The following is a 16455-nucleotide window of genomic DNA, read 5'->3' on the forward strand; positions in this document are numbered from 1 at the left end:
GTCCTGCTTATGCCCATTCTTTGCAGAAAAGAACGAGCAGGACGGGAACAACTTCGAGCTGCTCATTGGACAGCACTAAAGTGTTCTAATTTTCTGATCATATGGTATTTGTTTACACTTGAGAATGACAGAACGATGCTCCCTACGCTCGTTATAACAGTTTTGGCCCACCGAAAGGGGGTCAACTTTTTGATGGGGATTTTGTTCGAAGATCCACTTATGTTATGTGATTGTGGCGTCAAATTGTTCATTCAGTGTTATCTGTTTAGATGTGGCTAAATAAATGAATGAATCTACTATAACGGCGGTGACAGAGCAGAACGAGGAGTTGGCTTCATGGTGATCGGGGAGCAGATGAAGCGTGTTATCCGGTGGAAGCCGATAAGCGACCGCATTTGCGTGTTGAGAATGAAGGACAAATTCTTCAACTATAGCCTGATCAGCATCTATTCCCCAACGAACGATAATCCTGATGATGCGAAGGATGAGTTCTATGAGAGCCTTGATAAGGCCTACGAAGAGTGCCTAACACACGATGTATAGATTGTCATCGGGGATACAAATGCGCAGATCGGAAAAGAAAGTTTCTATCGCCCTGTCATTGGTACGGAAAGCCTTCATTCCGCTCCCAACGATAATAGTCTGCGACTAGTAACTTTTGCTGCTGTCAGAGGGATAGCAATCAGCAGTACCTACCTCGCACGTAAGAATATCCGCAAACACACCTGGCGCTGGCAACATCCGAGTGGAGACACTTGCTCACAGATGGACCACGTGCTAATCGACGGACGACATTTTTCGGATGTTATAGATGTAAGGTCCTTCAGAGGTCGGAAAATTTACTCGGATGTCGGACCTTGTAGTTGCAAAGATTTGGGGGCGACTTTCCAGGGTCACGAATTTACGTTTCAATATCCAACGGTTGTCAGTTGAAGAAGTTGCAGAACAGTACCACCAGAAGCGATAGGAGATACCACTGGATCTGTCATCGTCAACAGATTGTGGGAAAACATCCACGAAGCTGTGACTACAACAGCGCAGTTAGTGTTAGGCACTGCACAGGGACGACAACGAAATGGTTAGTTTGATTAGGAGTGCCAGCGGGTAACGGACAAGAAAAATGTTGCTAGGAGTCGAATGCTATTGGCTCATACCCGTTCCAACAGAGAGCGGTACAGTGGAACAAGGGCAGAAAAGAAACGAATCCACCGCAGAAGAAAAAGGCAACATTAAGAGAGTGTGATAGCTGAAGCGCAGGAAAACATGGATAGAAACGATATGCGGAGGTTCTAAGCAAATGTCAATGGCGCGCGGCGTAAGACTGCGCCAGTACCCGCGATGTGCAATGACCGAGAGAGGAATTTGCTGACAGACAAGACCCAAGTAACACCGAAAACATCATTATTAGCGAAGACCTAAGAATCATGTTTGATTAAAGGTCGGGAAAAGGAAATAGAAAACATGTTATGTTCGAAGAAAGTTATGAAAATATTTTTGCTAAACATACAGAAATTTTATCATTGGAGATGTTTTGTACTACAATCTTCCGACTTGCTGATAACATGTTGGTTTTTGACATTTGATTGGGTTTTCAAGATGTTTTGTTTTAGATTCGCTCAACATAAAGGATGCTATTACAAATATGGCCATAACATCACAGAGAACAGACATGGAGGCTCGAACAAAATTTCTTGCAAAACATGTGTAAACAAACGCAACGAACCTCAACGCCATCGACGTCGACATTGCAACACATAATCTCATTTTGACAACACGATGGCGCTGGTATGCTCTTGCATGCATAACGACACTAGCGCACAGTGGCATTTTTTGGTGACACTAGCGCTGATTATGCACGGAATAACGGCGACATTCCAAAGTAATTTCAAAATGAACAGTAAAATGTTATCACAACATGGCGAGTGCAGCTTCAACGTCTGTTCTCTGTGATAACATGTTCCTTTTTGACATTTGTTTAGTTAGAACATACGTCTTAATGATGGGAACAGTGGCGTAGCCACGGGGGTGGTTAGGAGCATAACCCCCCCAGAGACAAGATTTTTAGAAGAAATTTTTTTTCGATTTTTTTTTTCAGGGGACTCCCCTCTCCTTCAGATCAATTTTCTGGCTACGCCACTGGATGGGAATATAGGTAAAACACGCATTTTGAACGGAATTTCAGGATCAAAGCAACGAACGTTTTTGATCGACTTTGTTGTTTATCGAGAACTCGCCATATTGTTATTTAGCAGATTCGAGAATTTGTTTACAGATAAATTCCTTAATTATATGAATTTGGCATAGTTCTTTTTTCTTCAATCAATGGCGCATGAATTTGAGAGAAGTAAAATGAAAAATTCGCCGATGAACCATGAGTCGCATTTAATGCGAGGCTTCAAAACAAGTTTAAAGTTTGTATTTGGTTTGTGTCTTTTTAATTTTATCAAAATAGTATTCATCATTTCATGCATGCATTTTTTATTCGTTTTTGTATATGTTTTGTTTCGTTGTTAATGTTGGTCAACATGTTGAGAGACTGTTATTAAAAACTTCATTACTACTTAACTTTAGTCGTGTGAATGTGTAATCAAAAACTTAGTTGCGACTGAAAGTTGTTGAAAATATCAACAACTTTTGCGCTGGTCGTGTGAAAGTAATGAAACAAAATTGTTGAACGTAGAAAATAAAGGTGTATTGAGGAGCAGGATGGACATAGTCGGCGATGGTCAAGCTGTGGAACAACCAAGGCTGGACGAGGTTAAAAAGGCTCTAAACGTGCAGAAAAACAGTAAAGCTGCTGGGAAGAACGAGATCCCAGTCGAGCTTCTCAAACACGGAAGTGAGCAGCTGCATCAATCAATCCACTACATTATTCAGAAAATATGGGAGGATGCAGAACTGCCTGCCGGCTGGTTGGATGGCCTCGTATGCCAAATCTATAAGAAAGGGCACATACTAGAGTGTGCCAATTACAGAGGGACCACCCTTCTGAACTCGGCGTACAAAAACCTGTTGCGTATCCTGTTTAACAGACTGAGACCGCTTGAGGAGTCCTTCGTCGTACCAGGCAGGTTTTCGTAAGTTCGATTAACGATGGATCACATTTTTAACCTGCGGTCGATCCTTGATAAATTCCGGGAGTACAGCTTGCAGACTCACCAAACAAAGCAGTGTACGATTCAGTGAAAAAAATGAGCTGTGGCAGATAATGTCCGAGCATGGTTTTCCGGCTAAACTTATTAGACTGATACGTGCAAGCTGGATGACTCAAAATTAAGTATTCGTATTGCAGACGAAGTGTCAACCTCGTTTGTGACCTTAAATGGATTGAAGCAGGGTGATTTACCTTCAAATTTATTGTTCAACACTGCACTCGAGGGCGCTGGCGTGCAGAGGAACGGCCCTATCATCACACGGTCGCATATGCTCCTGGGCTTTGCGGACGAAATTACCTCATTGAAATCTATCGCAGAGCAGTAGTGGAGGCTTTTGTCCCACTGGAGAGGGAGACGACGAGGATAGGCTTAACTATTAACTCTACCAAGACAAAGTACATGGTGACAGGTAGAGATAGGGGAAGACCTAGTGGTATTGGTGCTGAGGTAGTGCTTGATGGGGATGTGTTTGAAGTTGTTGAAGAATTTGTTTACCTTGGAACGCTTGTGACATGTGACAATGACGTTTCCAGTGATGTGAAAAGACGTATTGCTGCTGCGAATAGGGGCTTTTACGGATTACGTAACCAGCTTAGGTCCCGCAACATGTAGACGGAAACGAAATTTGCTCTATACAAAACATTGGTTTTAAAAGAGGCGGACCGAAGAGCTTTTGAGGTTTTCGAGCGAAAAGTGCTGCGTACAATACTCAGAAGGAAACTGGAAAATGATGTGTGGTGCAGACACATAAATCATGAGCTGTATCAAGTTTACAAAGAAGAAAATATTGTGAATCGTATAAAATACGGCAGACCCTCAGTGCGCTGGTCATTGTATGAGTGTTGGTATGGAGAGGCTGAATTTTGGATTATAGGGTTAAGTGCCTAATAGTGGACCCTCCAGCCATTTTTGCATTATTACTGCACAATGTCAACATTTTGCTATGAAATTATATCGAGAGACCCTACCTTACAGTCCTGTGATTTGATTACATGCATTGGAAATGCTATGAAAACTAAAATTAGATGATTTTCTACAATTCTATAAAAAACGAACACGAGAGTGTCCATTATAGGAATATTTTGGGGGTCCATAATAGGGAAGAAGAACGTCCCGAAACGGGACATGAAAATCAAATGAAGTGTTGACTATAGGGAAGCAATTTCCTATTATGGACCCCCAAAGTTGAAAATTTGTACGCCTTATGGCAGGAAGAGCAAAATTCTGCTACTAGGGGTCCACTATTGGGCATTTTACCCTACTGATTGTGGCGCTTCTCCACTGGGCGCTGGCGAATGGGGAGACCATATGAAATACTCAAGAGCTCTCACTCAACAGACAATGCATATTTAATGGTCGTTTCAAAATTTGGTAGTCGATTTCAGTCGAGTTTGCGAATCTTTAGTCATGATAAATAAACTTCTCAGTAGGCGGCAGTGAAACTATTCCATTTACTTCTATTATAATGAAGTTGTATATAAACAGATAAGTATTTCGTTTTCCACTTGAAAGTTTCTTCAGCGTTTTGTTAACGATAATAAACTACTGAAGAAGTTTTCGAGTAGAAAATGAAATACGTATCTGTTGATACAGAGTGATTATAGTGGAAGTAAATTGAATAGGGAAGTCTTTTAATTCTGTATTAAGTGTACAGAGAAGAAAATACGTGTGAATCGTGTAAAACACGGTAGACTTCAGTGTGCTGGTCACTTAGTGCGAATGTCGAAAGAAAGAATAGCGAAAATAATATTCAACAGAGAACCGGATAGAAGCCGCTGGCTGTACGCGGTGGAATCGAACCTGGGGAGTAGGGACCCTTAACGTTCGGGGAAACTGGAGGAACATCGCCCAAGACCGATTATTATGTAGCTCTACAATACGCCAGGCATGTGTGTATCAACTCTGTAGCCAACCAGGTATCGTCATTTTGGTGTCTCCAGGTGCCCTTTCGAATATTCTTGCGTTCAAAATAGGTGCTACAGATAGCCATTCCTCTGGATACACGTTAGAGCCATATACTAAATAGTCAATTTTATTTAAATTAGTAGAGTCTGCATAGCAGCGTTCTGAGTAAAAAAAACGAGCAATGGGTAATGTTTTCAACATAACCGCGAGTAGACGTAGGACTTGTATTCATAAACGTAGCGTATTTACATTTAACTTCTAATTTTTGGATCCATGGAGTTTGATTATAGTATTGATATTGGAAACGACAACTTCCATGCTATGTAGAAATATTAGCAATTTGTTTATTCAAAACTTCTGGAAATAAAACTAATAGGGGGAAAGACGGCTTTGGCAGGTTTTGTTCTATTATTGTCAGGGGGGTTTTTGTCGACCAAATTTTAAGAAATTTGGCCTCAATATTCTTTGATATGCAAAGAATGTTTAGGCCAAATTTGAGCATAATCAGTCAAAAAACCCCCCTGACAATAAAAGAACAAAACCTGCCAAAGCTGTCATTCCCCCTAATTAAATACATAATTAGAATTGCTTTGTTTCTAACTTTTAAGCCCTTATTTACTCAAGCGAATGTAGGGCACTCATAGATTTCTTATTGATGATAGTATTTGAAATTTAAATATTATATTTATAAAATTTTCAAACTTGGACAAAATGTGCTATTTTGGGGGAACTATCCCGTTTTCCAAACAAAGAAATACAGCACCAATTTCGTTGCTTCTCTTTGCTAACATGCGTGCTTACTGCTGAAAATCACAATAATAAGAACAAGTCAACGAGCAGTAACCCTACTAAAATAGAGGAGGTACTGATAATACATCAACGAAAAAATTATTTAATGTTTTGATTCCAAACTCCGAGTCTACGGCAAATTTAATAATACAATTTCTCAGAACATGGAAAACAAAGAATAAGATAAACTTTATTTAAATATTCTTCTGGAAATTATTTTTCGCGGAATTGTTTTTAAAGATTTACTATAATACAGCGAAATTACGGATGCGATATTAACACTATTGCTGATTGTGCATCTTTGATTGCTAATGCCTTCTGCAAATAAATGAAAGTAATTATTTTAATCAAATTTTATTTTCATCAGTGTAGTTGATTTTTTGAACCATGTTTTAATGTACGTGTCTTTTAGTACCAAGCACAACTTAATATATGACATATGACATGACTCGTACCCATTCCGGGATCATGTGGATTATGAAACCAAACCAAACTCCGAGCGATGCGATGGGCGATTGCATCCATAGCAACCGACACCACTGCATCCGACCATCATCAAGCACAGAATAACAAAAATGCGCCCACTTCTTTCATGCATATTCGCAGACCCACCGGCAGTTCTACTGATGGTGACTGCATGCTGTCGCTGTGAAGGTAAACAGCGAACGAACGAACGAACGAAAAATGCGCGAGCAAAAAAGCACATCAGTACGCGCTGCTGTCACAAATTGTTATGACTTCGCACACGGTAGGCACTGCTTCTTTTATACACAAAGAAAATCTTCCGGTAGACCCGAAGGCCCATGACATACCGCATTCTGATGTCCGTGTTAGGAATGCACGGGATTGGTTACATATACAATTTTTACTGGCTTTGACAAGAATTGAAATTTCCAATAGCTCATCGTTAATAAAGACGCTAGTAGCGTTCAAAATCTTCCCTTCCAGCGTAACGCTCTTGATTTCCAAAAATCTAAATGACACCCAGTATAGTAAAGAAAGACGTAAGTCCTACGTCAAAATCGATTCATAGCATTCCGATTTGGGATATTGTTAATTGGCCATGAAAATCTTGAAAATCTGCTACTTGCGTATAACATTTTATCTCTAGAAGATTGAATTTGGCACAAAAGTACTATTTTTAAAGCGAAAGGTATTGAAAGCTTTAATATTAAACTCTTTAGTAAGTATCAGTGGCTCTCAGAAGAACCGTTTGCTTTGATGGCATACATTTTCTATCTCCATCTGTTGCGTCATGTTGCAGTGGACTGTGAAACTGAAACTGGGTGCTCTGGGGTGTGCGACGTGTGCTGGTTCCCCAATGAAACCAGCGGGATGCAAACTGCCTTAATGCAGCGACCGACGAACCAGTGATGAATGCCAACCAATTGCGAAAATTATAAACAACTCTCTTGGCCCTGATAAGGGCCGGAAATTAACTCTTTCAAAAGCAACTGGTTGACCGTGGGAGTTTCTTGCTCGAAACCATAACACACACAAACAATTTCATCTAGAACACCGCCGTAAAAGCGACGAATTCCAACCTATTGCGAAAATTATAACTAACTCTCTTCGCCCTGATAAGGCCGGAAATTAACTCTTTCAGAGGAAACTTGTTGACCAAGGGAGATTCTGGCAGGAAACCATTCTAGAACGTTGTAACTTTTTTCTCTTTTTCTCTCTTCACCTTTCTCTGCTCAACACTGATGCCGGCCGGTCTCGGCTCAATACTGATGCCGGCCGGTCTCGGCTCGTTTCTGCTGCGGGTCTCTGCTCGGCACTGTTGCGGTGTGTGGTCTAGGCTGGGCTGCTTCTTCTGCTGCTGTGTTCCACTTGATGTTCGTCAAAAAACTGATTCATGGTGCTGTGTAGCACCCCGGTTTTATTCATCGTTGATGATGATAATATCCCGTTGGAAGTTCTGAACAGAATGAGAAGGAAAAATTGCGTCACCCTCTTTTATGGCTTATTTTGGTGCGCAGTTGCAGCTTATCCGCTAGCGTCTGCACCCATCAGAATCAAGCGAACAAATGACGCGAGGAACAAGCGGCACCCATATTTATAGGTTTCAGTGCAGTCAATGTTTTGCTTCGAAAACAGTTTTAGGCCTATTGAAACAAGTTTTTCGGGTCATATCAAGTATGAATATGAAAGGCATACTTAAGATCTGTCGATTAAGGGGTTTTCCGAAGAGATCCGTTCACTGGGACAAACGCTATTATCAGTCAAAATCTTTCAACACAGCGTAACGCGGTCGATTTAGAAATATTGAAATGACACCCGGTATAGTGAAGAGAGACGTAAGTCCTACGTCAAAACAATTACACAACTTATAGAAAATGGCATCCACTCACCTCCGCTGGTACTGCTGATGAACTGCTTCTTGGTGCCGTTGACGGCCGTATTGATCATGTACCCGATTTTGGTAAAGCTAGATTGTCGTATCACAGGGGGTCGTGGCGGAATCGGCGGTGGGCTGTTGGCTCCATGCGGTGGACTGGAACCACTTCCGTACTCGGGGCTGCCCCCACCGCCACCACCCGGAATAGCCATCGGACTGGAACTCACTGTTGAGCGGCCCCATCGACCCAGCGAGGGCGTACTCTGCTTTATGCTAGTTTGAACTTTGGCTGGAAGGGAAAATAGAAATGAAAATGGGGTTAGAGATCGCATAAAATCAGAGATGTAGCCAACTGCATCGATATTGAATTATTCTGTACAATCATGATTAATGTTCCACTTGAATATTGAAAATCTCCTCACTGTGGAAAACTCGTTTTTCGAGTGATCTTCTAGATCCAACGTTACGAAGAAGTGAAAAGAAAATAAAAAGGAGCGAAGTTTATTGTCCATTTGCTTATAACCATGCCGCACGTGGTTTTATGCCATCTGTGTCATATGCCAGAACATTGGACCGCGTGTCAAGAACAAAAGAAATCTATCTGCAAATAGTTGTAAATGTGCGATGTTCATTCGTTATCTCGTTAAAATGATACATTTTTACTCTTGGTAACGACGAAAGCCTATATACTGTTGTCTGTTACAGTTGTACGGTGCCATGTAACGTCAGTTTCTTTTGAACTGTACCACAACTGGAAAAATGCGGTTTTACACCGACGACGCTTTGGGCACACAATAGGATGTGCGCAAATAATGTTGAGCAAATCTAGAGCAGACAGATGCAGAAAATAATAATAGCTCACGCGGTCAAGATGTCACGCTGCCACCATAGCAAGGCAAGACGAAAAGATAGCTACATAAGAATAAACCACAGACCGCGAAGGAGTTGATCCCCGAGCAGTAGCAACAACCCCGATAACAGAAATTGGTATGAACTAGCCTTGCATACGAGGTAAGTTTTAGGTATTATTCCTTTGGTATTTTACCTCTTATGCAGGGCTAGTTCATAACAGACTATGGTGTCAATAACAGAATTAGGTATTATTAAGCCAATTTCTCCTGCTCGGGTCATGATATGTCCATAAACTATGTTTTCTTTTGAGGGTTTTCAATCTACTGTAAGAACGTCAATATGCACGATTTCTGCTGGTTGCTTAGTTTTGTTGGAGCCCCAAGACGTATTTGAAACATTCGATTTGTTTGGAATTATTGCGTTCCACAAAAACATTCCCTACCGTCCCTCGGCTAAGCAAACACAAAATCTGCGCATTTTCGCAACATTTGTTGTCAGCTCGAACGAACATTTAAAGACCCTCAACCCTTCCTGTTTAGCGAATGGTGTCACGTTCGCAAGCCGTAAACATTTCAGGCGAATTTGACCGGCAACTTCGTTGGCTGTCGAGATTTGCGTAAATATTCTTCTCCAGATACGGCGTTTGGCAAGCGGTAATTTAGACTGATCTAACATCTTGAAATTAAAATGTAAATGGGGAATATGTTTGAAAATCTATTTACAATAGAGAAACTGTTTCATTTGAAAAAGAATAACATGAAAAACATCAATTCCGTCTGCATTTTTGTAATTTTTGGTAACATGCAAGATTATGGCGAAATAATCACATCAAAATAATCAAATCAAAATGCTTTCCATTTCCTTGTTTTTTTATGGGATGAATATAGGATCTATGATAATAAGTGAACATCCATATATAACGTAACGCTTAAAAAGGACGGGGGTTGCCTGAAGTGTGACAATCCATTCAAAATTTTCAGATGCGTCATAAACAAAGTGTGTTGACGGTGTTGAAAAAACGAACAGTGGGTAATGTCTGTGACATAACCGCTAAGTGGACGTAGGACTTGACTTGACCTGCCTTTAAGATACATAATATGTCCAAATTTCTCACATCAACTATTTTGGATAAATAATCGGCGTTGCATACCATTCCTTGGCAAAATCTTCTCATCAAACCGACACAGAAATCAAATCTACCTCGAACAAAAATCATCAAAAAAAATTCAGGAAGTATCTGTCCGGTCACGAAATATTAGCCTCGACAGTGGCAACCTTCCCACTGAAGGACTGCCTGAAATAAACCACAAGTTGGCTCAGCAGGGGATGTAGACTGTATCTCAGCCCTTGTACTGAAGAGCCTTCTAATCCGTGCGATAGCGACTGAAGGAGGACATTATTTTTAACTCTTAGAGCCTTGAAAAAGGCTGTTTGCTTCGGCTAAGTGCAAAAAGTAAGAAAACGATCTTTTCAAATAACCGCGAATTTCTAGTGATGGTATAAAAAAGACTGAATGCTCTGCGAGCGAATGCACTTTTCTTTTATACCTTATTTTGAATCTTCTCTGCTTCCCAATTGGTGGGCCAATCAGCTAGTGTCTTGTATCCCGCTTCTTTGTCAGCCAAAGCGTCATCATCATCAACGCGTTCTAAAAGGGCTTCTTCTTTTTTACGCTTGTTGCTCGCTGCTGGCGTCTATTTCTTAACGGGACTTTTCGCTTGATACAGGCCAATAAGCCGGGCAAGCGAGCTTAGAATTACAGTTCAGGTGGAAGTAGGTTGTTCTTTTCTGAGACAACATTGTTAGTAGTGGAAGGAAGGAAACACCCGTACATGGGATTTCGGTGATAAGATTTAGAATTCATAACATGGGACGACCATTCAGTCATGTTCGCTTTGTGTGCGGTCAGTATCAAACAATGTTTTTCTACATATTTTTTTATCAATGTCAAAAAATCCAACATTTGATGAAAAATCGATTGATAGTTTATTAATGTTTGAGCTGTTATCGGTGGTTTTTTATCCAAATAAGATTATGTGAAAGATTTGAACATCTTATGAATCTATAGGGCAGCAGGGACTATGTCCAAGGGCTTGACGATCCCTCCCCAGGCCATCTGCGAGTTGTGGGGCTTGCCTAGGATGTGGTGGGGTTTGACAGTGGGCCCTGTTAAACCTCTATAAAAAGCTGCATGTATCCGCAAGTAGGCCCCACCAAAGCGACCGTGTGCCGCTCAAAGCGCGCAAGCCCAAGTCCTGGTGTTAGGTGGGACGCTAAACAGCCCTGACACGACGGCCCTCCGACGAGACAGGAGGTTTGCGCTGGCCCAATAAGCCGCCTAGAAAACCAATCATTACGAACAATATAAGAGATAATGCGACTCGATATAATCGGCAAAGACCTAGGCGACGAATACAGGATCACGATTGGAAGCTTGGAACATGGAACTGCAAGTCGCTAGGTTTCGCAGGTTGCGACAGGATGATCTACGATGAATTACATCCCCGCAACTTCGACGTCGTGGCGCTGCAGGAGATTTGCTGGACAGGACAGAAAGTGTGGAAAAGCGGGCATCGAGCGGCTACCTTCTACCAAAGCTGTGGCACCACCAACGAGCTGGGAACCGGCTTCATAGTGCTGGGTAAGATGCGCCAACGCGTGATTGGGTGGCAGCCAATCAACGCAAGGATGTGCAAGCTGAGGATTAAAGGCCGTTTCTTCAACTATAGCATCATCAACGTGCACTGCCCACACGAAGGGAGACCCGACGACGAGAAAGAAGCGTTCTACGCTCAGCTGGAGCAGACATACGATGGATGCCCACTGCGGACGTTAAAATCGTCATCGGTGACATGAACGCACAGGTAGGAAGGAGGAAATGTATAGACCGGTCATCGGACCGGATAGTCTGCACACCGTATCGAATGACAACGGCCAACGATGCATAAACTTCGCAGCCTCCCGCGGAATTGTAGTCCGAAGCACCTTCTTTCCCCGCAAAAATATCCACAAGGCCACATGGAGATCACCTAACCAAGAAACGGAAAACCAAATCGACCACGTTCTAATCGACGGTAAATTCTTCTCCGACATCACGAACGTCCGCACTTACCGCAGTGCGAATATTGAATCCGACCACTACCTCGTTGCAGTATGCCTGCGCTCAAAACTCTCGACGGTGTACAACACGCGTCGAAGTCGGACGCCGCGGCTTAACATTGGGCGGCTACAAGATGGTAGACTAGCCCAAGAATACGCGCAGCAGCTGGAAGTGGCACTTCCAACGGAAGAGCAGCTAGGCGCAGCGTCTCTAGAAGATGGCTGGAGAGATATTCGATCCGCCATTGGTAGCACCGCAACCGCTGCACTTGGCACGGTGCCCCCGGATCAGAGAAACGACTGGTATGACGGCTAATGTGAGCAGTTAGTGGAAGAGAAGAATGCAGCATGGGCGAGATTGCTGCAACACCGCACGAGGGCGAACGAGGCACGATATAAACAGGCGCGGAACAGACAAAACTCGATTTTCCGGAGGAAAAAGCGCCAGCAGGAAGATCGAGACCGTGAAGAAACGGAGCAACTGTACCGCGCTAATAACACACGAAAGTTCTATGAGAAGTTAAACCGTTCACGTAAGGGCCACGTGCCACAGCCTGATATGTGTAAGGACATAAACGGGAACCTTCTTACGAACGAGCGTGAGGTGATCCAAAGGTGGCGGCAGCACTACGAAGAACACCTGAATGGCGATGTGGCAGACGAAGATGGCGGTATGGTGATGGACCAGGGAGAACGCGCGCAGGACATAATTCTACCGGTTCCGGATCTCCAGGAAATCAAGGAGGAGATTGGCCGGCTGAAGAACAACAAAGCCCCTGGGGTTGACCAACTACCAGGAGAGCTATTTAAACACGGTGGTGAGGCACTGGCTAGAGCGCTGCACTGGGTCATTACCAAGATTTGGGAGGAGGAAGTTTTGCCGCAGGAGTGGATGGAAGGTGTCGTGTGTCCCATCTACAAAAAGGGCGATAAGCTGGATTGTAGCAACTACCGCGCAATCACATTGCTGAACGCCGCCTACAAGGTACTCTCCCAAATTTTATGCCGTCGACTAGCACCAACTGCAAGGGAGTTCGTGGGGCAGTACCAGGCGGGTTTTATGGGCGAACGCTCCACCACGGACCAGGTGTTCGCCATTCGCCAAGTACTGCAGAAATGCCGCGAATACAACGTGCCCACACATCATCTATTCATCGACTTCAAAGCCGCATATGATACAATCGATCGGGACCAGCTATGGCAGCTAATGCACGAACACGGTTTTCCGGATAAACTGACACGGTTGATCAAAGCGACGATGGATCGGGTGATGTGCGTAGTTCGAGTTTCAGGGCATTCTCGAGTCCCTTCGAAACCCGCAGAGGGTTACGGCAAGGTGATGGTGTTTCGTGTTTGCTATTCAACATCGCTTTGGAAGGGTAATACGAAGAGCAGGGATTAACACGAGTGGTACAATTTTCAATAAGTCCGTCCAGCTATTTGGTTTCGCCGACGACATAGATATTATGGCACGTAACTTTGAGAAGATGGAGGAAGCCTACATCAGACTGAAGAGGAAGCTAAGCGGATCGGACTAGTCATCAACACGTCGAAGACGAAGTACATGATAGGAAGAGGTTCAAGAGAAGACAATGTGGAGCCACCCACCGCGAGTTTGCATCGGTGGTGACGAAATCGAGGTGGTAGAAGAATTTGTGTACTTGGGCTCACTGGTGACTGCCGAAAATGACACCAGCAGAGAAATTCGGAGACGCATAGTGGCTGGAAATCGTACGTACTTTGGACTCCGTAAGACGCTCCGATCGAATAGAGTTCGCCGCCGTACCAAACTGACAATCTACAAAACGCTAATTAGACCGGTAGTCCTCTACGGACACGAGACCTGGACGATGCTCGTGGAGGACCAACGCGCACTTGGAGTTTTCGAAAGGAAAGTGCTGCGTACCATCTATGGTGGGGTGCAGATGGCGGACGGTACGTGGAGGAGGCGAATGAACCACGAATTGCATCAGCTGTTGGGAGAGCCATCCATCGTTCACACCGCGAAAATCGGACGACTGCGATGGGCCGGGCACGTAGCCAGAATGTCGGACAGTAACCCGGTGAAAATGGTTCTCGACAACGATCCGACGGGCACAAGAAGGCGAGGTGCGCAGCGGGCAAGGTGGATCGATCAGGTGGAAGATGACTTGCGGAACCTCCGTAGACTGCGTGGTTGGCGACGTGTAGCCATGGACCGAGCCGAATGGAGAAGACTCTTATATACCGCACAGGCCACTTCGGCCTTAGTCTGATTAAATAAAATAATAATGAATCTTTATAGGCATGGTCAAGTGAAGTCCTTCGTCCACTTCGCGGTTAAGTCAGAAAAATTATCCACTGTTAGTTTTAACGCTATTTATGAAAATCACGCATAAAATTTTATCTCTAGAATATTGGATTTGACACCCAAGTACAATTTCAGGGTTGCTACGACTAAGCGGATTTCGCGATTTTCGTGGATTTACGTAACGATTTTAGGACTTTGTGCGGATTTAGTTTTAGAGTATTTAAACAAATGAAATTCTATATCTAAGGACGTTTATTTGAAAATTAGTTTTATGTCTATCTAGATGGGCTTTATTCTCGTTAGCAAATGTTTTCGAGAACAAAATTAACGTTTGTAGTTATTTACTAACATCAATTTTCGGATATTAACAAACACTGTTTGAAATCCATGGTTACACTCTGGAGCATTGATTAAACAAATGTTATGAGGAGAGGGGCGCCACTTGTTGTCATTTTTAAACCATTCTGATGCATGGCGCATTCAAAACATGTCTGTTGAAGGACATGAACACCCGTCTTTTAAGTGCTTCCGCAGAAATTGTTTTTGATGTTGATTTTGAAAAAAAAATTTGTTGAAAATTTTTGGAAATGTTTTCCCGGAAGAGTTTTTGCAGATTCCCGAAAAATTCCCGCAAGAATTCACGTTGCGATTTCCTTCGAAGTTTATGTAGCTATGATCACAAGAATTTCTGTGAAAAATCCTGAAAATTTAACAACAGATTTTTCGGAAGTTTTTCAGCAGGAAGTCACCAACCAATTTCTGTTAGAATTTCCCAAGCGATTTCTATAGGAATTAATTAGGGTGTCCACATACAGTTTCCGAAAATTTCCTGCATGTTGTTTTGAGGAATTCACAAAAATTATGAAAAAATGAAATTCCGCATAAGTTTCCGGGGAACCTTTTGCACGAATGGAGAAATTTCCACAGATGTTCTCGGAGAAACACCCGCAGACAATTTTGGAGCGACTTCTTCAGAAATTTCAAGAAGGACCATCTAGTTGAGCTGTTATTTCAACTGCTTTTTCCTTAATCCTATTTTCAATTTTGACAAACATGTGTAACGTTGAAGTTAAAACATATACTTAAAATCAGTAATATTATAAAAACGAACTCGAAGAAAGACGTTCACTAAATTGTTGTAATGTTCAGCGTAATATTTAACATTGATATTTAACGTATATTTGCTTACAATTTAAATTTGGGTCGCGCGTATTTGGCGCAGAATGGATTTTCATGTCGCGCGGAAATGGCGTGGATTTGATTTTAGTCAGCGCGGATTTGGCGCGGAAAATATTTCAGGATCTCCGTAACAACCCTGCAATTTCTATCCCGAAGGGAATTGAAAGCTTTGATATTGATCTCTATCATTGGCTCTCTGAAGAACCGTTTGTTTTTTGGACATACATGCTGCATCATGTGGCTTTTCTTCAGCCTGTCTCGGCTCATCACCGATGCCGGCCGGTCTCGGCTCGACTCTGCTGCTGCTGCCGGTATCTGCTCAGCATTGCTGCTTTGTCGGGTCTGTAGGGTGGACTGCTGCTGTACTGGCTAGGTTTCGGCTGATGATGGTGGCTTCGATGACTTCATTCCCTGCTAAAAGGTGTGAGTGCTGTTCAATCGATGATGCGGTTGCTTCGCTTGTCCCGGTCAGAATGAAAGGAAAAAATCGCGTTGCGCTTTTTTATGGCTTCTCGGCAGACCCAGCGGCTGCTCATTCGCTGGTGTCTGCACCAATCAGAACGTGGTAATGGAATGATGCAAGAATTATGCGGTACCCATATTTATAGGTTCCCTTGATCTCAATGTTTTCATTGAAAACAGTTTCATGCCTATTGAAACAAGTTTTCGGGTCTTGGACATGAAAGGCATACTTGAAATCTGTCGATTGAGGGGCTTACCGCAGAAATTCGTCAACTGAGACGAACGCTATTAACGTTTAAAATCTTTCAACACAGCGTAACGCGGTCGATTTGAATATTTTGAAATGACACCCGGTATAGTAAAGAGAGACGTAAGACCTACGT

At 42.9% G+C, this 16455-nt stretch overlaps 1 protein-coding gene across 1 annotated transcript in view; it reads right to left on the reverse strand.

The window, feature by feature from the left end:
- Positions 1-16455, reverse strand: part of LOC134203588 (protein phosphatase PP2A 55 kDa regulatory subunit) — a 183137-nt gene that overhangs the window by 114724 nt on the left and 51958 nt on the right. The window contains exon 3 of the mRNA XM_062678462.1: positions 8204-8479. Within this exon, the coding sequence (XP_062534446.1) occupies positions 8204-8479 (276 nt within the window). The remainder of the gene's footprint in view (positions 1-8203; positions 8480-16455) is intronic.

Source organism: Armigeres subalbatus, chromosome 1 (assembly GCF_024139115.2).
Source record: "Armigeres subalbatus isolate Guangzhou_Male chromosome 1, GZ_Asu_2, whole genome shotgun sequence".
Classification (NCBI taxonomy): Eukaryota; Metazoa; Arthropoda; class Insecta; order Diptera; family Culicidae; genus Armigeres; species Armigeres subalbatus.